This window comes from Muscardinus avellanarius, assembly GCF_963383645.1.
Source record: "Muscardinus avellanarius genome assembly, chromosome: 6".
NCBI lineage: Eukaryota > Metazoa > Chordata > Mammalia > Rodentia > Gliridae > Muscardinus > Muscardinus avellanarius.
Window position 1 is genome coordinate 258,706 of NC_137791.1, and position 21,540 is coordinate 280,245.

General features: G+C 43.2%; 1 protein-coding gene across 1 annotated transcript in view; it reads left to right on the plus strand.

Annotated features, from left to right (window-relative positions):
• Positions 1 to 249: 249 nt before the first annotated feature.
• Positions 250 to 21,540, plus strand: part of SYNPO2 (synaptopodin 2) — a gene marked incomplete at both ends in the record, with an annotated part of 90,644 nt that continues 69,353 nt past the window's right edge. The window contains one exon of the mRNA XM_080697817.1: positions 250 to 354. Within this exon, the coding sequence (XP_080553943.1) occupies positions 250 to 354 (105 nt within the window). The remainder of the gene's footprint in view (positions 355 to 21,540) is intronic.

The following is a 21,540-nucleotide window of genomic DNA, read 5'->3' on the forward strand; positions in this document are numbered from 1 at the left end:
GCCTGTGGCCCTTGCTATTTATGGCGTTATCAGACCCAAGTTTCCCACCCCTCCTTCTTTCTTTGGGATCTGGTGTCAGCCTGCGCTCTGCCCTCCCTCCGCCGGCCGCGCCCCCGGGGGCCGGGCTCGCTGACGCGGCTGGGCTCTCTGGCTCTGGCTCGCTCGGTCCAGTCCAGTCGCGCGCGGTGGCCGCGCAGCCTGGTCCTCTCCCGCTCCTCGCCGTCCGCATCGCTCTGCGCAGCCAGCGACATGGGCGCCGGCGACGAGGTCTGCATCTCCATGACCGGGGGCGCGCCCTGGGGCTTCAGGCTGCGGGGCGGCCGCGAGCAGAGCCGGCCCCTGCAGGTGGCCAAGGTGAGGTCCTCCCAGCCGCGGGCTCACAGCTCGGGGTGAGCTTATCTCGGGTGCGGCTGGCTTGTGTTGCAAAGAAACTTTGCAGCGCAGTAAATGCCACGCATTGTGTAATTAGCAAGCAATTAAAGCGGTGGCCTGTGTGTGCCGGCGGAAGGCCGGGCTAGGACTCTCCTGAGGGGGCATTAGAATGCAGAGTGCTGGCTCCTGGTCGCTTTCCTTGGCTCCAGCGGAGCAGAAACGCTGTTTCACATAACCCCTTGGCTGGGATAATTTGGGACTCCAAGAAAGTGTTGGCACTGACATGCATGAAAAGGCCAATTTTGGGCAATGATTTTTAAAGTATGCTGAAATGTCATAAAGCCTATTTAAAAGAATATCCTTTTAAGGGCTTGCTTAATGCAGAAATCCAAGTACTGTATTCCATGGTGTGCCCTCGTCGGGTTGAGGGACGCAGTCGCTGAGGCTAACTCTGCAACGCATCTGATAGTTGTGAACCATCCTGAGCTGCTTTTGTCTCTAGACCGCTGGTTTCTAGATGGGCGCATCTCCAGTATGCTCTCTCGGATCAGCTGGTTTCCAGTTGACATGCAACTAAAATCAGCTGTGTAGCCTGGTGTGGTGGTAATCCCAGTACCTGGGAGGCCAAGACAGGAGGCTCACAGGTGAGGCCCTTAGCAACTGAGTCGAGACCCTGTTTCAAAATAAAGACTTAAAAATAGGGCTGGGGGTGTAGCTCAGAGGTAGAATGCCCCTGGGTTCAATCCCGTCTCCGACTCTGACACTCTCTCTCTCTCTCTCTCTCTCTCTCTCTCTCTCTCTCACACACACACACACACACACACACACACACACACAGCTGCGTGTGTGTGCGCACGCGCCCGTATGTGTTAGTTACTGAGGACTGAACCCAGGAGCATTCCACCTCCAAGCTATACCCCCACTCCCAGTCCTATTTTATTTTTGTTTTGAAACAGGGTTTCGCTAGGTTGCTGAAGCTGTTGTGGAACCTGCAATCCTCTCATCTCAGCCTCCCAAGTGCTAGGATTACAGGCATGTGCCACAATGCCTGGCTAAAATCAGTTTAAAAATGCATGAAAGCAAATTTTACTTGATTTCAATACTAAATCGTAGTATTTATTTATGAAAGAGTATATGGGGTAGATTCATTTTCTGTTTAAAGCTTACATTAAAACTGTGCCTTGGTGTTCACGAGTGTTGCTTGTAGTTACCGTTTCCCTTTCGTTCCTATTCTAAAAAGTGTGCTTTGTGAAGAGTTTCTTTGATCTGCTCTGAGGTGTCTTTCAGCATGTGGCAGTAGAATCCTGCCACCTGGTGGAAGTTGTGGGAAGCCGGTTCAGCCTGTGGGGAGCCAGGGGATTTGCTCTGAGTCTGGAGGAGTGTTGGCCAGCAGATTCGTGGTCTAATTCCAGCTCTGACTGAACTTGCAGCATGGCCTTAGGCAAATGTCTAGCCGTGTGTGTGTGTGTGTGTGTGTGTGTGTGTGTGTGTGTGTGTAGGAGGGAGGGTGGACAGGGGTCCCACGTGCTAGAGACTCACGGGTTTCCAGGAGGAGGGAGTTCTAAATGGCAGGCTCAGGCCCGGGCTCTAGGGATGTGTTCACCTTCAGTTCCAGCGTGTTCTGTGGATTTCCTGCACTCGCATTATTTGGGGGACGCTCTAGAGCTGGGTGCTTCTCATTTCTGTCCCCTAGACAATGCCTCACTAGGATTGCTCCTTTTACTTAAAACGCCAAGTCCACAGTGAGTCAAACTCCTGCAACCACTCCTCAAGTTCAGGGTGAGGAGCTGCGTGTGTGTGGACTTTCTACACTCCTGGCAGGCAGAAGGGCCAAGAAGGCCAGGTAGAAGAGGGTGTGCTGTGAAGAAAACTGTTTTGAGGAACATGCAAAAAAATTAATTTGGGCACTGAAAAAAATGATTTCCAGAGAAAAAAATTCAACTAGTGCGGAAGCATGACCCTTAAAATGAGATTGTTCCAAAGCAGTTCTATAGAAAATAACAAAATTTGGCTTGTGAAATAGTTATGTGTTTAAATTTTTTTTATTTTTCTATGTAGGATAGAACGTTAGATAAGAAACGGAATGGCTTTATAATTCCTGGCAAATATATTTCTTGTGGCACATTTTTATCACTTTGAAGAATTGGTCATTTTTGGTATCTGGCTGACTGAACTGTATATAAATTTCTGTGTTTTTTTTTTTTTTTTAGTTCTGAGAATTGAACCTAGGAGAATTCTACCTCTAAGCTATACCCCCAGCCCTATATTTTTATTCTTTATTTTGAAACAGGGTCTCACTAAGTTGTGGAGCACCTCACTGAGTAGCTGAGGCTGGCCTTGAACCTGTGATCCTTCTATCTCAGCCTCCCAAGTATTGAGATTACAGGTGTGCCACCCTACCTGGCCAAATCCTCAGTTTTAAAGATCATCCATAGGAATGTCAATTTGACTTTTCATTGATGCGAAGCTCAATGCCATAAAATTCTGTTTTGTTTTTTTAAAAAAATAAGCTGCATTTTTTTTTTAAAGGCCTAAGTAAACTGATTGTGGCAGCACATGCCTATAATATCTGTACTTGGGAGGCTGAGACAGAAAGATTACAAGTTCAAGACCAGCTTTCGTAACTTAGCAAGACCCGGTTTCAAAATAATAAAATAGAAGCTGGGCGTGGTGGTGCATGCTTGTAATCCCTGCGCTTGGGAGGCGGAGACCGGAGGATCACGCAGGTTCGAAGCCAGCCATGCTGGCTTAAGAGACCCTGTTTCCAAATAAAAATATAAAAAATAGGTCTGGGAGTGTAGCCTGGAGGTAGAAGGGCTTCCAAGAACCCCAGTACCACCAATAATAATAATAATAATAATAATAATAATAATAATAAAATAGGTAGGACTGGAGGTGTAGCTCAGACCCTGGGTTCAATCTCCAGTACCAATAAATAAATAACAACAATAATAAAAGGCTCAAATAATCAGCAACATTAGTCTGATATTTGAATGTTTATAGGTCTTTTAATTTATATTCTACACATACATAATGGAAAGCAAACATTTCTAATACTGAGCCATAGGCTAACACTGCTGCAAAGTCTGTTTCATGAGGTCACCCCGTGAATACGTTCATCCAGACAGAGCCCCATTGTGGGCACACGTCCTTACAAAAGGATGTAACATTTCTGCTTCACAAAACTCTCTTCTGGGACATGTTCTTACATGGCTATGTATTCTGAACATACTTTTAGCAAATCACTTTGGAAAGGTGGGGGAAATTTTTGTCTTGCAAACAAATCTTTCAATTAAAAAATAACTCACATTTTGAAAATAATGTACAAAGAAATGTTCAGACTACTTATCTTTTATGTATCTAATATGGTTAGACATTCCTTCTCAAACTTATAAACCTCTACAGTGTGTGTGTGTGTGTGTGTGTGTGTGTGTGTGTGTGTGTGTTACTGAGGATTGAACCCAGGGTCATTCTACCTCCAAAATATACTGTCAGCCATTTTTATTTTTTTATTTTTATTTTGAAACAAGGTGTTATCAAGATGCTGAGGCTAGTCTTGAACCTTCAATCCTCTTGTCTCAGCCTTCCTAGTCTGTGACTATAGGCATGTGCCACCGTGCCCAGCTACCTCTATAGTTGGTATTCTCCTATTGAATTTTAATTAAACATTTCAAATAACTACTAAAGTTGAGATTGCAATCATTTATTTCATGAGGCAGAAATGGATTTAATGACGGGGAACGCTTGGGACGCTCCAGGATGACATTGTAAAGGTTGCCTACAAAAGGGGAGACGGGATTCCCTTTAGCTTGTCCTGGCCTGCCCAAGGAGGCTAGTGGGGTGAGGGAACTTTAAAAACAACAGTCTCCTTGATTGAATACTTACTAATTTGTGAGCTCTAGACTCCAGAGTAGCGTCAAGAAATAAAGTGTGCATCAGGCCTACTGAGCAGAAAGCATCTTATGTTACTAATGTGTTGATTTACATTCAGACAAAATAGTAGTTTAGATTTCCTGTTAAATCCAAAGTCAAAGTGTTGCTCATTCTATCCAGAAACATGAGCTTCACAGGAGTTGCTTCCAGGAGCATCGGCCAATGGAAGGACATCCAGCCGTGGATACTGATAATGTGAGCCTGTGATGAGGCTGATTTACTCTGTAGATGAGTGGCCATAAAGATCAAGCCATTTACTTCTTCCCATCACAGTTTTCCACCATGATAAGGACAGATCTCCCCACTCCTTGATAACACGCTGGGTAGATCTCCACATTTCTGGTGGCTTTTGGTTATTAAAACAGTCCAAGGAGAGCCTCAGTTTAACATCTGACTAGATTGTCCCCAGGCTCCAGGCTGGGCTGTGACTCCAGTGTGTCCACCTCTCTCCGGGCCCCAGGGTGAGGGAGGGGCAGGAGGAGGGAGAGGAAGGGTTTGTACCTGAGTGGTGGTGTCTTCTCTTTCTCCACGTCCTGTTCTGTGTGTGCAGAGCCCCCTGGAGTCCTGGGCTGGTTTCTCGAGGTTGGGCCCTTGTGGTTTCTTAGGGGAGCTCCTGGGGGCCAGTGTGCTCACCTGGAAGGGGGCTCATGCCCTGTCTGTTCTGTGCTCTGTGCAAGCCCAGTGGCCCACTAAGAGGCTCCTGCAGCTCCTGGCTGAGCGCTGGCCTCTCTGAGCACTAGCAAGATGGCTCAAATCCACCCCCAGCTGTCGTGGTCCCTCGTCCACAGGAAGCGCAGAGGCTACCTGGCCAGCCAGGACAGTGTCCTCCTGACACACACAGGGTCGGGAGGACACTTAACTGGATGGTATTCCATGTTTTCATGGTGATGGTTTCAAAGGATAAACATAGCTTCCAAAATAATATAACTCTCCTCTATTTGTTAGTTCACATAGTGGCTAAAAACACTTTCCACGTATGTATCTTATAATTTTCCAAGTGTTGACAAAACTGTATTACTATCAGGTTACAGATGATAAAAAAGAGAAGCTGATCCTAAAAAATTAATTTGTCAAAACAGTTCTATAAAGTAGTCCAAAGTGAATTTCTTTCCTTCTAGAAGTGGTATCAGGGCCCACTCCTGACAAGCCTGGGTAAAGATAGAGTGGGCGATGGGTTAGTGCTACTAGAAACCACAAAGATTTCAACATAGGATTTGTACAGAACAGCATCTCACCAAATTGAAGATTATCCTCACAAAGAGTGACAGCAGTTTGTCTGTCGTGTGGCCTCACGCTGAGAATGTACTTGCAGGGTTGGGTCCTTCAGATGTGTGTCTCTTGACTCCTCTACCATCCTTTTCTTATTTTTGAGAAGCAGGAAGCAGAAAGTTGTGAAACCCTTGATCATGGGGCAGGATCTTGGACATAGTTTTCCTAACTAGCATGTAAATCCAGTGTGTTTTAGATAGGTGGATTAAAAATGGTGAATTTGAGACCTTGTGAATGAAAAACCACATCTCTAAATGATGTAACGGACCCTTGCCCCCTTCCCCCATGGTTCTTAGGTTCTGAGAACCTCGCTCCCCCATAACTGCTCTCTGAAGCCCTTGGGTGCATGACTGATAAGACCTGGGTTAAGTTTCTAAAACAGAACTATTGACTCATGTTTTCTGGGTTCTACTTAGACAATACCGCTTCTTTCACCTACCCCCATCTCTCTTTGTCAATATTCACCTGGCTTGAATTTTACCTTGCTAGGACAGACTATTTTTTCTCCCTAGGAAATCTGTAATTAAAATAATGGGTTCATTTCCTCCCCCAAACCTCTGACTGCCTTTAACCGTACCTTCTGGAGGTAAGTTCAGGTGAGGAACTTGTGTGTGGTGTTCACTGAACGGCAGGCATGTCTAGAGCATCCCTTGTATTTATTTATTTATTTGATTGTATTTTTTACTTTTCTTTCTCAGTGCTGGGGATGGAACCAGGGCCTCATGCATGCAAGCAAGTGCTGCACCACTGAGCTACGTCCCAGCCCTTGAACTGTCTTTTAAGTATAAGGAGAACTCTGAGGTTATCTTTTTTTTGGGGGGTGGGGTAGGGTAGGGGTGTTGGGGATTGATTGACTCCAGGGTCTTCTACCTCTGAGTACATCCTTGACCTCTTTACCCATTCTCCTCCTCCTCCTCCTCCTCCTCCTCCTCCTCCTCCTCCTCCTCCTCCTCCTCCTCCTCTTCTTCTTCTTCTTCTTCTTCTTCTTCTTCTTCTTCTTCTTCTTCTTCTCTCTCTCTCTCTCTCTCTCTCTCTCTCTCTCTCTCTCTCTCTCTCTCTCTCTCTCTTGCTGAACTGGGGATGGAACCCAGAGACATTGTACCTCTGAGCTACACTCCCAGCCCTAGTTTTAGTTTTTAGTATTTTTTTAGTATTATTTTATTTTTTTGAAACAGGGTCTTACTGAGTTGCGAAGGGCCTTGCTAAGTAGCTGAGGCTGTCTGCAAACTATGATCCTCCGGTCTCCTCCTGAATGCTGGGATTACAAGCATGTGCCACCATTCCACCATTGCTGGTCTCCTTTTTTTTTTTTTTTTTTTTTTGTACTAGGGATTGCACCTAGGGTCATTCTACCTCTGAGCTACCTCCCAGCCCTATTCTAATTTTTATTTTGGAACAGGGTCTCACTAGGTTGTTGAGTCACACTGTGTTGCCAAGGCTGTTTGAACCTGTGATCCTCCTGTCTCAGCCTCTCAAGTACTGGGATTACAGGTGTGCACCACCATGCCCAGCTTTTTACTTTTTACTTTATTTTTTTATTTGTTGGTACTGGGGGTGGAACCCAGGGGGTTTCTATGCCTGGGCTATACTTCTAGACCTATTTTACATTGTATTTGGAAACAGGGTGTCACTAAGTAGCCGAGGCTGGCTTCGAACCTGTGCGCTCCTCCTGTCTCCGCCTCCCCAGCGCGGGGATGACAAGCGTGCCCACCGCGCCCGGCTACTTTTTATTTTAAAGCAGGGTGTTGCTAGGTTGCTGAGGATTGCTATGTATGGGTTGCAAACATTTCTCCCATTCTGCAGACTACCTCTCCTGCTGATCATTCTCTTTGCTGTGAAAAGCCTTTTGTTGAATGTAATACTGTTTGCCAATTTTCTTTTTGTTGCCTATACTTTTTTTTTCCATATTTTTGTTTTTTCTTTTTACTCTCTTTCAATTCCATCAAATGACTGAGAAGAGTTTGTGATTTATCTTCACACTGTTATTTTGACTAAAAATGTAATCATTTCAAGAATTGTGTGGGTCTCTCTGTTGCATTCACTTTGTTATTATGACCAGAAGCTAATTTTCTGTTCTATATAGAGTTCTAATATTCATATCTAGGTAATACTACAGTTGGCAGTGGTTGTTGCCTATACTTTTGTATATGTTATATCCAAAGAAATACTGTCCAGATCAATGTTGTGGGGCTTTCTTTCTGTGTTTTCTTCTAGTAATTGCTGGTCTTAAATTTAAATCTTTAATCTACATTGAGCTGATTTTTGTTAACTGGTGAGAAGTAGGGAGTCTATTTGTGTGTGTGTATATCCAATTTTCCTAGCACTATTTAATTAATTAGCTAACTAATTAACTTTTATGTGTGGTACTGGGGATTGAACACAGGGGGCATTCTACCCTGTGTTCTACACCCCTAGCCCTTTTTATTTATTTATTTATTCTGAAACATGGTCTCACTAAGTTATCATGCCCTGGCCTCAAACCTGTGATTCTCTCTGTTGACCTTTGCCATGGCATTCATTCATTCATTCATTCATTCATGCATGCATGCATGCATGCATTGTGCTTTTCAGCTCCAGATTGAAGACTTATCATGATCTTTTTTTTTACCGATGAATTTTTTTTTATTGGTGCACTGTATTCATACATCATAATGGTATAAAGAAAATACTTTTGTAGACATACATGCACACATTGCCCAGTCAGCCCCCACCCGATCCCCACCCCATTCTCTCCCCATCCCTCCTTCCCATGCTTGGCTTAGTGGTTGACATCTAGTATTATAGCAATTTATCCAAAATTAAAAATGATAATTTCACATAACAATTTCATTTGTCTGATACCAAGCTTTTGATGACTTAACGATAACATTTCAATATTTCTTTTTGCTTTCTTTCTTACCAGAGAATATTTTTTTCTTTTTTTTAGGTGAAACTATCATACATTTATGTATTTATTTTTCAGAAAAAATCTATCCTGATATGGAATATGGACTCTAGATACCCAAAATGATCTCGAAGAAGAACAAAGCTAGAAGATGTATATTTTCTGATTTCAAACCATATAAAGCTACAATAATTGAAACAGTGTAGTACTGTTCTAAAGGCAGATATATAAACCATTGGAGTTAATAAAAGCCTAGAGCTAAATTCTTCCCTATATTGTCAAGTTATTTTTGACAAGGTTTCCACGAACATTTGGTGGAAGAAATAATAATCTTTTAACTAAATATTGTTGAAAAATAATAATTACATGAAAAAGAATAAAATTGGACCCTTACCTAACACCATATACAAATATTAACTCAAAATAGATAAAACACCTAAATATAAATCTTAAGACTATAAACTTTAGAAGAACATCTGGGTCATTAAAACCTCACAACATTGAAATTGGCAGTGATTTCTTGGATATGATTTCAATGGCACAGGCAACAGAAGGGTAAACAAATTCCCTAAAAAATAAAAATAATTGTATATCCAAAGACAATATAAACAGAGTTAAAAGTTACTGATAGAATGGGATAAAATATTTCCAAATGCTATATCTGAAGGTATATTAATATTCCAACTAGAAATCCTAAAAATTAGCAACAATCAAAGCAAACAATACAATTTAGAAATAGGCAAAAGACTAACATAAATAATGAATCTCCACAGATAACCAATCTTAGTTGTCTGTTGGATGGAAAATCTTGTTTCTCTGGTTCTGGTGTGTGTTACCTATTTCTTCTTTGTAGTTAATCTCTTCGAGTATTTTCTCTAGCGCTGGTTTTGAAGACATAAGTTCCTTCAGTTTCTGTTTGTCGTGGAAGCTTCTTATTTCCCCATCTAATTTGATAGAAAGTTTTGCTGGGTAGGAAATTTTTGGCTGGAAGTTGTTTTCTTTCAGAGTTTGGAATATGTTACTCCAAGCCCTTCTGGCTCTCATGACTTGGTTTGGGAAGTCTGGAGTGATTCTAATTGGTTTGCCTCTGAATGTCACTTGGCCCTTTGTTTTTGTTGCCTTTAAGATTCTCTGCTTGGCTTCCACATTGGTCATTTTGACAATTATGTGGCGTGGGGATCCTCTTTTCTGATCCTGTCTAAAGGGAGTTCTATAAGTTTCCTGGACCTGTGTATCGACCTCTTGCTCTATGTTTGGAAAATTTTCTGCTATTACTTCCTTGAAGAGATTGTTGATCCCTTTGGTTTCACCTTCTTTTCCCTCCTCTATTCCAATTATTCTTAGGTTAGCTCTCTTAAAATGGGCCCATATTTCTTCAATGTCAGATTCCTGCTGTCGGATTATTTTTTCTAAATTAGAAACCATTCGTTCATTTTTTGAATGATCATTTTCTAAGAGCGAGATTCTATTCTCCATGTGGTCTAATCGGTTGTTTGTACTTTGAATTGAGGCCTTTACTTCATTAATTGCATCCTTTATCTCTTTTTGGCTCTCTGAATTCTTTTTGAAACACCTCGATTATTTCTACAGTTATTTTCCTGATTTGATCTTCTAGAAATCTCTGAATTTCTGTTTTATCAGGTTCTGATGTTGTGGGGTTGTGGGCATTCATTGCTCCATTGTTATTCCTCTTTCCCATGATTTCGAAAGTTTGTGCCTTCTCTGGGTTCTTCCCTTGGGTCACTACGACTACACTTAAGGTGCTCTGGATCTCGAGTCTGTGGTATCTCAGTCCCCACTACTCCTTTACTGGGTTGTATCGCAGAGTCTCAGACCCAGGGAGTCAATCGAGGCTCTTTAGACTATGGTGGGTACCAGGTTGGGCATTCTCCTATGGTGTGATATCTCTGCCACCGCCACTTCCCCACTGGGTCAAGTCCCTGGGAGTACAGTACTGGGATTTCTCCTCTAGGGGCCACAATTTGAGTCACCGTTGTTGAGTACGCAGATGGAGCTGTAGTGAACTCGGTGAATTCGCTGCTGCTGCTGCCGGTGGCAATATGGCGCCGCTGCCACGCCCTCGGCCATGAGGCTGGCATATTTCTTTTCTGTTTTTGAGCTCTGCTCTGAGTCCCTGCAGGGTGTGCTGAGCCTATCCTCTGGGAGCTTTAGATGCTCCCTGTGCCGAAAAATCTGCTGAATTCCTCCCAGCTGATTCGCAGCAGCTCACCTCGCCTCGCTGTCCGCCATTCCTTTCTGGAGCCTGGTGGGCTGTTGAGTGCATTGGTCTGGTGCCGTCCAGTGAGTTCGCCGCTGCCGCCGGCAGTAAGGCGCTGCTGCCACGTCCTCGGGCTTGAGGCCGGCGTATCTCCTTTGTGGCTCTGAGCTCTGTTCTGAGTTCCCCTCCTCTCTGGAGCCTGGTGCTGCAAGGGAAAATGGCACCCGCCGCTTCGCGCCATGGCTTCGGCTGCAGCACTGCAGTCTGGTTTCTTTATGGTGTCTCGTTTTTCCAGCCCTCTCTTTCTCTGTCCCTTGTAATTACATTTTTTTGTTTCTCTGCTGATGATGTTTTCTGGCTATGAAAGGCGCTGATTTTGTGGTAATAGAGATTGGTTGTTAGCGGGGCTCGTAAGCCCCACTTTTCTCCGTCACCATCTTCCCGGAAGTTCATGATCTTTATTATTGTAACCTCTCAGTGAAATTTCTTTTTAGGGTCACTTTTCCCCCTCTTTTTACTGGACTACTTCTCTATTGTCTTGAAGTACACTGAGCTTCGTTAAAACCACTACTTTGAATGTTTGTTAGGCAGTTTATACACCTTCATCTCTTGAAGGTCAGTGCTGGGTACTTGTATTTGTGTACAAATACTGCAGAGGGGCACGCCTGCTGGGTGCTCCTGAGCTCCCCCACGGGGGCTCTTATTCAGAGCTCCGCCACGGGGGGGGGGGGGTCTGTCTGCCACTGTGTCTATTCAGAGCCCAAGGCCGCGCTATCAGCGGGAGCGGGGTGTTGTGAGGGGAGACTCACGTGTATCTTGCAGGGTCAAGTGGGTTCTGCCAGGTCTCGGCCTGGAGTCAGGAGGTGGCCTCTGCCCTGCGTTGAGTTTTACCATCTGGGCCAATACTGGGGTCTAAAGCCAAGCCCAACACATGCCTCCCTCGTTCCCCCAAGCAGACGGCTTCTCTCATGGCCTGGGTGGGGAGGGTGACCTCCCTGCACATGAGGTGCCCTTTTTTAGTATTATGCTAGACTCTTGTACTTGGTTCTGTTTTTGGCCTCTTGAGCTTTTCTGAAAGCATTGTTGTGTGAGGAGACAGTGTTCAGATGGATGTTTCATGGGGTATGACCACTGGAGACGGTCACCCGCCATCTTGTTCTGGCTGTTTCCTCTGGGCTCTATCTCCATTGCTGCTGCTTTTTTTTTTTTTTTTTTTTTTTGGTACTGGGGATGGAACCCAGGGAGATTCTGTCTCTTAGCTACACCCTCAACCCTAATTTTTTTTTTTTTTTTTTTTTTACTATTTATTTCGAAAAAGGGTCTCACTAAGTAGTAAGTTCCTCACTAAGTAGCTGGAGCTGGCCACGAACCTGTGATCCTCCTGTCTCAGCTTTCCAAGTATTGGGATTAGAAATGTGTGCCACCATGCGTGGCTCCATTGCTTTTTTTTTTTTCTGTGTGGTACTGGAAATGGAACCCAGGGGCTTTCTACCTCTGGGCTATATTTCAAGACCTATTTTTTATTTGGAAACAGGGTCTCACAAAGTTGCTGAACAAACAGCCTCAGGTTTGTGTTCCAGAGGTCTGCAGGGAGATTTTTCCAAGTCACCTGCTGTATCTCTGTTTACGACACTTTACGACACTTCCCAGGATCACTGCCTTCACAAAGGCAAAACACTGCTTTTTATCTTTCTAAGTGCAGACAGTTGGTTGGACCCTTTAGGAATGGTTTCCTTTACAGCATCTCTGTTGTTCTTTGTTAGGGTCAAGGAAGTTGAGTGGGTAGTTTAAGTTCACATCATCAGTGAATGGCAAGACCAGGGTAGAGGCAGGTATGCTGCCAAGTCCAGACTCTTAACCTCCACGAGTGGTGTGGCTTCTCCCTGGGCGATGGCCCTGCTGAGGTGCAGGAGGGTCTGCGAGCTGTGCAGCCTGCCCGGATGCTCTCCCTGAGGTGCAGGCAGACATCGGGAAACCCCAGCGTGCACAGGACACTGTTCTTCCTGCTACCCCGGCCTCCTAAGTCCTTGGCTAGAATACTGGGCCTCCTCTCAGCACCTACCCAGAAGCCTGGGAAGATGCGTTCACCCTGGAGACCCCGTTGAAGCTGGTCTGTAGGGGTGACAGTTTCCTTCTCAAAACTTTGCTGTGTGAGTGTGTATGTGTGTGTGTTACTGGGCATTGAAGCCAGGGACATGCCACCTCTGAGCTACACCCCAGTCCTATTTTACTTTTCATTTAGAAACAGAATCTTGGGCCAGGTGTGGTGGGGCACACTTGTAATCCCCGCGCTTGGGAGGCAGAGACAGGAGGATCGCGCTGGTTCGGAGCCAGCCTTGTTGGCTTAAGAGACCCTGTTTCCAAATAAAAATATAAAAATGGGTCTGGGAGTGTAGCCTGGAGGTAGAAGGGTTTCCAGAAACCCCAGTACCACCAAAAAAAAAAAAAAAAAAAAAAAAAAAAGAAAGAAAGAAAGAAAAAGAAACAGTCTTAATAAGTTGTGGAGGGCCTCACTAAGTTGCTGGGACTGGCCACAAACCTGCATTCTTCCTGTCTCAGGCTCCCAAGTATTTCCCTTTGCTCTTAAAAACTAGAATAGGCTACATTTTTAGTCTTAAAAGTCTCAGTGTATTTTATATTAGAATAGATGAAAACAGATTAGATTACTTTTCCAGTAGAGATGACATGTTAAAGAAAATACACTTGTATAATTTTAGGCAAAAATTCACCTGATTATAGAAACACTTTCAGTAACTTTTTCCAAAACATCCTCTCTGTTTCATTTATTTATTTTTTAAAAGCTGTTCTCAAAGCATTTCATTGTTAGGGGCACAATGTGTTTATTAACCTAAAATATATGCCAGGTTACTGATGACTAAGAGCCATTGTCACCTGAGAAATGGAGCACAGATCTGGAGATTCATCTTTCTGTTACAGACCTTGAAGCACCCTTCAGCTCCGCAGCTATTCTAACATTTGAAGAGTGAACACTGAGCTTCACTGGATCACATTCCTATATGATCGGTCACTTCCTGTGCCACTGTAGCATGCTCTAAGGGTCCCAGCATGGTTTAAGTGTGAACTTCTAGGAGTGTAACATGTTAATGACATCCTGTGCACTTGTGAGCCTCGGCCTTCATTGTGCCCGTGACCTTGCCTACAAATAATGCTCCAAAGACTTTGGATAACTCCACCCTAGGGTTGTCTCCTTGTTGTTGTTTTGCTAATTCCTGTGAAAGCAGGCACTTAATCACTAATTTTAGTTACACATTTTTCTATAAAGTGTTGATTTTTCTTAAAGAATTCATTCACTTTTGAGAATTTTTCTCCAGTATCTGTTGGACCTCCCAAATGTAGTTCTTCATCTACTTCTGTATTATAATAGAATGTAAAATACACCATAGGCTGAGACATAGCAGAAACATATAGTCCTTTATCCAATTATACAGCAAACCTCCTCCAATATGCAGTTTATTCTATTATTATTTATACCAGTTTCCTGTTTTTATTCATCTTTGACAGAATTTGCTGAAAAATATTGTCATATGGTATTATTCCAGTCATTAACTGTAGCCACAAAACTCTTTCTCAGCCTTATCACTTAGTTTAGAACCTGTAAGTTTTACATGGGGATTATTGCCTGACTTCGACCGTCATCGAGACATGCAGTCCAGGGGCGGCATGGGTGGGCAGTTCCTCAGTGTCTCCACAGCCCTGTCCACTTCACACGGACACCAGCTAATCTGGTGGCGTGTAGGAGAGTTCCTCTGACACAGGAGTGGCTGTAAATCCACTTGAGTCGTTTTGTGAAGGGTTGACTTATTTGAAAGTAGATAATCAAGCACAGCCCAAGATCTGTGTTGTGAAATGCCGGAAGAGAACGAGGCCAGAGAAAGTCTCTTTCCCTCCCCCAGAGAGTCCCCTTTGTGAGGACACTTAGGTACTGTCTGAAACGGGACTGTTGGACCCACAGACCAGGGCCCAGGGTGGCCTGCCAGGCCCGTGTCACGTAGATGACTAGTCAGTGCTCTTTTCCGTCTTACTATGTAGGAAATACAAGCATGTAAAGCCAGCCTGGCGTAGTGGACCTGGAGGAGGACGCTTCCGGGCCCAGGGCCAGAGTGTAGCGGGCATGTCTTCCCACGAGAAACAGCTATAATGTCATCTTTCACAGTGATAAAAACTAAACCCTCTCTCCTGGGAACCCTGGCTATCACCAAGTGATTAGCATACTGGTTCTAGGAGAAGAATGTTGAACCGTGGTTTTTGTATTTTCTCTTAATCTGTTTTGGGTTTTCCTAATGTGGCAGCCTAGAACACTGCTTAAACAAACACTCCTGCTTCTTATGCGGGTGTTTGGTTAAAAATAATACTTAAGTAATCTTTCTGCTACCTCTGAAATGGATTCTCCCAGAGAGAAAAGAAGAATTCAAGGAGCGTTGAGAAGAATGTGGTACGTGGATCCTGTTTACTTTGACCTCGGTTTAACACTGAGAGCAGGGGAGGATATTATTATATTCTCTAGTCTGTCTTAATTTCAATTCACCTTCAAAAATCAGGTGGTCTTATTTAGATACTGTTTCACTAAAAGCATCCGTGCTGGCTGCCACATACCCCTGTGGCTCTTAACACATTTTTCTGGGCCTCAGTTTCCCCATCTGTAAAATGGGGTCCCCTGCAGTCAATTTGCTGGTTTTGTACATCAAAAATATTGGAATATTGCTCTGTTGCACAGATGAGGAGTCTGAGACCCAGATAACCAATTAATGGTCTGCTCTGTGAGGCTTGCTGGGTTCTGAGTCCAGGTGGTTCCCTGGCTTTCCTTGTCTGTGTCTTCATCAGCACCTCTTTACTCCAGCTGGAGGAGCACAGAGCTGTCTTCTGCCTATGTTTCATTTTCTTCAGAAATTAAGAAAAGGAAGCCAGGTGTGGTGGTGCATGCTTGTAATCTCAGCATTTGGGAGGCCGAGACAGAAGGATCAAAGGTCTGCTGCCAGCCTCAGTTACTTAGTGGGGCCCTTTGCAGCTTAGTGAGACCCTGTTTCAAACTAAAGAATAAAAAATAGGGCCGCGGGTGTAACTCGGAGGTAGAATGCCCCTGGGTTCCACCCCCAGTACCACACACACACAAAAAAAAAAAAAAAAAAAAAAAAAAAAATTAAGAAAAGGAAGATGCTGGCTGGATAACTCTAGATAAACACTTGGAAACCAAGAACACAAACCCTGATAGAACATACAGCAGCAGCCTTCACTTTTGATAAATACATTTCACAAAATACCATATCAAACAGCAATCAAGATTGCGATGTGATACAGCTTAATAGATTTAAAGAAATGGGTCCCAAATAATGTATTTTCCAAGGCCAAGTAAAATCAAACAATTGTCCAGCTTAAAAATAGTACCAATTTGTAAAAGGGAAAACCTCAAGCTATAAAGAATTAATTGATGTAACTGCTGAGCCCTATTTAGAGTGAGTGGACTTTTTCTGGTTTCAATTATATGGTCTCTGTGCCATGGTTCAACGTGGCACAGAGACTGTGTGAGATTTCTTATTTATGAGAATTGTCTTAGGCTTAGAAATGATACATGCACATTACTCAGCACAGAGGACACGTTCAGGCCAAAACTTCCTACTCCCATGTTTGTGGTCATTCTGGTTTTATTAACCAAATTCTGTGCAGTCCAGGATTTTGGGTCCTGGTGTCTTTGGAAGGCATCTGTCCTCCTTGGGGCCCTGTGAGGTGGCGTTAATGGGTTCAAAAGGTCACTTCTGCCTTATGAAATATACATTCACCCTTTCATTGGAAACCACATATGGAAACCATCATGGGGAGAAAAAACCCACTTCAAATGCCTAGGAACTATGAAAGAAAGCAAACTGCCTCTGTGGGTGAGTATGGGACCTAGGACCTGACCTCTAAATAGTCATTAAAGCGCCATATCGGGGCCTTTGGGCATATGGGCCCCCACCATGTGGAGTCTTCTGCATTAGAAGACATTCCTACTATCTAAGACTGCTTTTTCCAGTTAAATGATAATACGCTAAACTCCTTGGTGTTTTTATCTCTTCAAACAATGTGAGTTATTTTCATCACTCAAGATCAGACTAAAATGAAAAACAGAACCTAGGAAAGGAGAGCGGTAACACCATAGAAGTCACCATATTTTTTCTTTCACCAAAAACATAACATTTCCCCCTGGATGGTGCTCAGCGTGACTTCCACAGGCTGAGTTGTGTAAATATTATATCACATTGGTTGGCGGCTGCAGGAGGTCAGGAACAGTGGTCCCCTCTCAGGCTGCCTGCCAGATGGGGAAGTGGGGAGAGGAGTCTCAGGACTCCATCCTGCGCCCCACCTCCTGCCAAGGCGACCCTGAGCTTGGAGCTCCGTGTAGACTGGGCTGCCGCGGTCCCCAGTCGTGGCGTTGGTTCCCTGCGGCCTCTCTTTCTCCCTCTGCTAGGAGCCTCTGCTGTTGTTTTTATCTAAGAAGGAAGATGCCTTCCCCTTCTTTAGTTCTGGGTTATTTTTTTAAAGTGTCAAGTCTTTTAATTTCTTTTTATATTGGGTATTAGTCCTCCATCAGAGGAGTGAGTAGCTGGCAAAGTCTTCTCCCATTCTGTAGGCTCTCTCTTTAGACTCTTGGTGGTTCCCTTTGCTGAACAGAAACTTTTTAATATAATGCCATCCCATTTATTAATTCTTGTTTAAATGTCCTGAGCTTTGGTGTATTTTTTGAGTAAATTTCTGCCAGTGTTTGTATGTTGGAGTTGGGTCCTATGCTCTTCTCTAATACTTTCAAAATCTCTGGTCAAATTTTCAGGTTTTTGATCCATCTTGAGTTGTCACTTGTGCAGGATGAGACTTTGGGGTTTGATTCCATTTTCTCTACAAATGGATAACCAGTTTTCCTAATAACATTTATTGATAAAGCTGTCTTTTCTCCAGCATCTGTTTTTTGTCACCTTTATTGAAAATCAATTGGCTATAAGTATGTGGATTTGGTTCTATTTCTTCTATTTTGTTCCATTGGTCTATGTGTGTTTTTGTGCCAATACCATGCTGTTTTTATTACGATAGCTCTATAGTATAATTTGAAGTCAGGTATTGCGATGCCTCTGGCATGATTCTTATTGCTGAGAATTGCTTTAGCTATTCTGGGTCTTTTATTTCTCCATATGAAATTTAGGACTGATTTTTCTAGCACTGTAAAGAATGACATTAGTATTTTAATAGAAATAGTATTGAACCTCTAGATCACTTTAGGTAGTAAGACCATTTGGATGCTATTCATTCTGCCTATCCAAGAACATGGTCTATTTTGGAAAAGCTTTCATGGGCAGCTGAGAAGAATGTGTATTCAGCTGTCATTGGATGAAATATCTGCATATGTCTATTTGGTTTATAGTATTCTTTAGGCCTGAAGAGTCTTTCCTGATTTTTTGTGTAGGGGTATGAGAAGTGTGTTTAAGTCTCCCAATATTATTGTGTTGGGGTCTAAGTCTTAATGTTCTGATGTCCTGAAGAGTTTATTTTAGAAAAGTGAGTGTAGTGTGCTCATGTTTGAAGCATAAATATTTACTATCCTCATATCTTCTTGTTGGAATTTTTCCTTTTATCAGTAAGAAATTCCATTGTGTACATATTCCATAATTTTGTAATCCATTCATCTGTTGATGGACATCTTGGCTGGTTTAATAGTTTGGCAATTGTGCAGCTATGAACATAGATATGCATGTGTTGGTTTGGTAGTTTGGTTTCCATTCTTTTGGGTAGATACCCAGAATTGCTGGATCATATGGTAAGTTCGTTCCCATTCTTCTGGAGATCCTTCATACTGTTTTCCAGTGGTCGCACTAATTTGCAATCCCACCAACAATGGATTAGAGTTCCCGCTTCTCTATATTGTTGCCAGTATTTGTTGTTTGTTTTTAATGACTGTCATTCTAGTTGGAATTAGGTGAAATCACAGGGTAGTTTTGATTTTAATTTCTCTTATTGCTAATGCTGTTGAGCATTTTTTTCATACATTTTTTGGCCAATTGATTTTTTTCTTTTGTAAAGTGTCTATTTAGTTCACTTGCCCATTTTTGATTGGATTGTTTGTTTTCTTAACTGTGAGTTTCTTGAGTTCTTTGTATATTCTAGATATTATTTAGAGAAAGCCTGAAAGAAATAAACAAATAAACAAAGAATCTTATTTTTTCTTTGTGTTTTATTTAAGTATTTTCCCTAGTGCTGGCTTGGTAGTCATGAATTCTTTCAAAGGTTTTTATTTCTCCTCAAATTTGCAAGATATTTTTGCTGAATATAGTACACTTTGTTGGACTATCTTTTCTTTTAGAGTTTGAAGTATTTCATGCCCAGCCCACCTGGCTTTCATTATTTGGATTGATAAGTCTGAAGTGATTCTTATTGTTTCACCCCTGGATTTTACCTGTCCTTTTGTTCTCAATACATTAAAAATTCTTTTCCTGCCTCGATGATAGTTATTTTTATTATTATGTGGCTCAGAGAAGTTCTTCTTTGATATTGTCTTATTAGGGTTCTGAATGTCTCCTGTAGGTGAATGTCCATCTTCTTTCCTACTTTTGGGTAATTCTCTGATCTTATTTCTCTGAAGAGGTTTCTTTTTCTTTTGTGGTACTGGAGCCCAGGGGCATTCTACCTCCAAGTGATACCCCCAGCCCTATTTTTTATTCTTTATTTCGAAACAGGGTCCTACTGAATTGCAAAGGGCCTCACTAAGTAGCTGAGGCTGTTCAAAAACTGCTATTCTCCTGTTTCAGTCTCTCAAATGCTAAGATTACAAGCGTGCACCACCAAGCCCAGCTCCTCTGAAGAGGTTTCTAATGCTCTGGTTTATGCTTCTAGTCCTCCTTCCTTTCCTCCTCCTTCTCCTTTTTCTCTTCCACCTCCACCTCCTCCTTCTCCTCTTCCTCCTCCTCTTTCTTCTTCTTTTTGCAATACTGGGGATGGAACTTGGAATTCTACCTCTGAGGTACTCAGTCAGCCCTATCTTTTCTTCTTTCTTTCTTTCTTTCTTTCTTTCTTTCTTTCTTTCTGTACTGGGGGTGGAACCCAGGGGCTTTTCTACCTCCAGGCTATACTCCCAGACCTATTTTATACTTTACTTGGAAACAGGGTCTCACTAAGTAGCTGAGAGCCTCACTCAGTAGCTGAGGCTGGCTTTGAACCTGTGTGATCCTCCTGTCTCAGCCTCCCAAGCGCGGGGATTACAAGCATGGGCCACCATGCCCGGCTTTTTATTTTTATTTTGAAACAGGGTCTCACTAAGTTGCAGAAGGTCTAACTAAGTAGCTAAGGCTGGCGTGAACCTGCAATCCTCCTGTCTCAGCCTTCCAAGCGCGGGGAGTACAAGCATGAGCCACCACCTGGCTGAGACCTTCTATTCCTACTCTTTTGTAAGTTAAGTTGTCTCTTATTATCCTGATTTCTTGAATATTCTGGCCATTTTGCCATATTATTTTCTCCATATTGTTGACTATGTGGTCAGGTTTTTTTTTTTTTTTTTTTTTTTTGGTACTGGGGTTCCTAGAAACCCTTCTACCTCCAGGCTACACTCCCAGACCTATTTTTTTACATTTTTTAAAATTTGGAAACAGGGTCTCTTAAGCCAGCAAGGCTGGCTTCGAACCTGTGCGATCCTCCTGTCTCTGCCTCCCAAGCGCGGGGATTACAAGCGTGCGCCACCACGCCCGGCTATGTGGTCAGTTTTGAATGAGCTCTCTTCTAAGAGTGAGACTCCATTTTTCATGTGGCCTAGTCTGTCAGTGATAGTTTCTATTGAGGACGTTATTTCACTTATTGTCTTTTTCATTTCACTTAAGACTTCTTTTTGATTCTTATTGAAGCCTTCAAATTCTTTATTTATATGTTCTTTCATATTCTGTACCCTTCCTCTGATTTCATTTCTATAATCTCTGATCATATTAAAATAAAAATTCTGATTTCTCCTCCTGGCATTTTCTGCAGGTTTGTATTGATGATCTCCATTGTTGTGGAGCTTCAGGAAAGCATCGTTACCTTGTTGGTCTTCACTCTCATGTTTTCAGGATTTTTACATTTTTATCTCTGATGCGTTGGCATCCTCTTCCTCTTGGTGTGGGAGTCCGATGTTTATAAATTATCCCTTTGGATAATTTATCCCTTTGGATAATTTATAAACTGTATTCGGGGTATATATTTGCCTCAACAAATCTGTCTCATCTAATCAGAATTTTGAGTTAGCCCCCCGAACCTCTTTAACAAGATATAGTACTTAGCCAGTGCAGGCAAGCAGCAGTCTCTGACTGCAGACCTTCATGCTCTTTGCCCCCAAACTCAGCAGGGCCAGAGATTATGACATTCTGGACCTGAAGCTTGGATGGCTGAGTTGTAATGCCCCAGAGACACAACTGTTGCTCTGCTTGTTGTAATCACCTGAAACCCTATCAGCCACTGGCCTGCATGACCACCAGGCACAAACGCTGCTGGCTGTGAGACTGTAGTACTCCCAGCCTGTGGCATGGCTGTGAGTTAAATTGCTCCAGGAAAACTGCTACTACTCTAACAGCTGCAATCATGTCAAACCCTGAAGGCCTCTGCCCTCCCTGCTCGCATAGCCCAAACCCTGCTATGGTAGAGATCGTACTGTCCCCAGCCTGGAGCTTGGGTGGCTGAGTTATTTGGCCTCAGGGACACCACTGCCACTCTGGGGGCGGTGATCATGTGACACCTTGCCAGCCACTTGGCCTAGGTACTCTTTGTGTCTAGACTCTACCCTGTGAGGGTTTAGAGCCTCATGAGCTGGCAGCACCGTTGGCTGAGTTATTTTGCCCCAACGATACCACTGCTGGTGAAA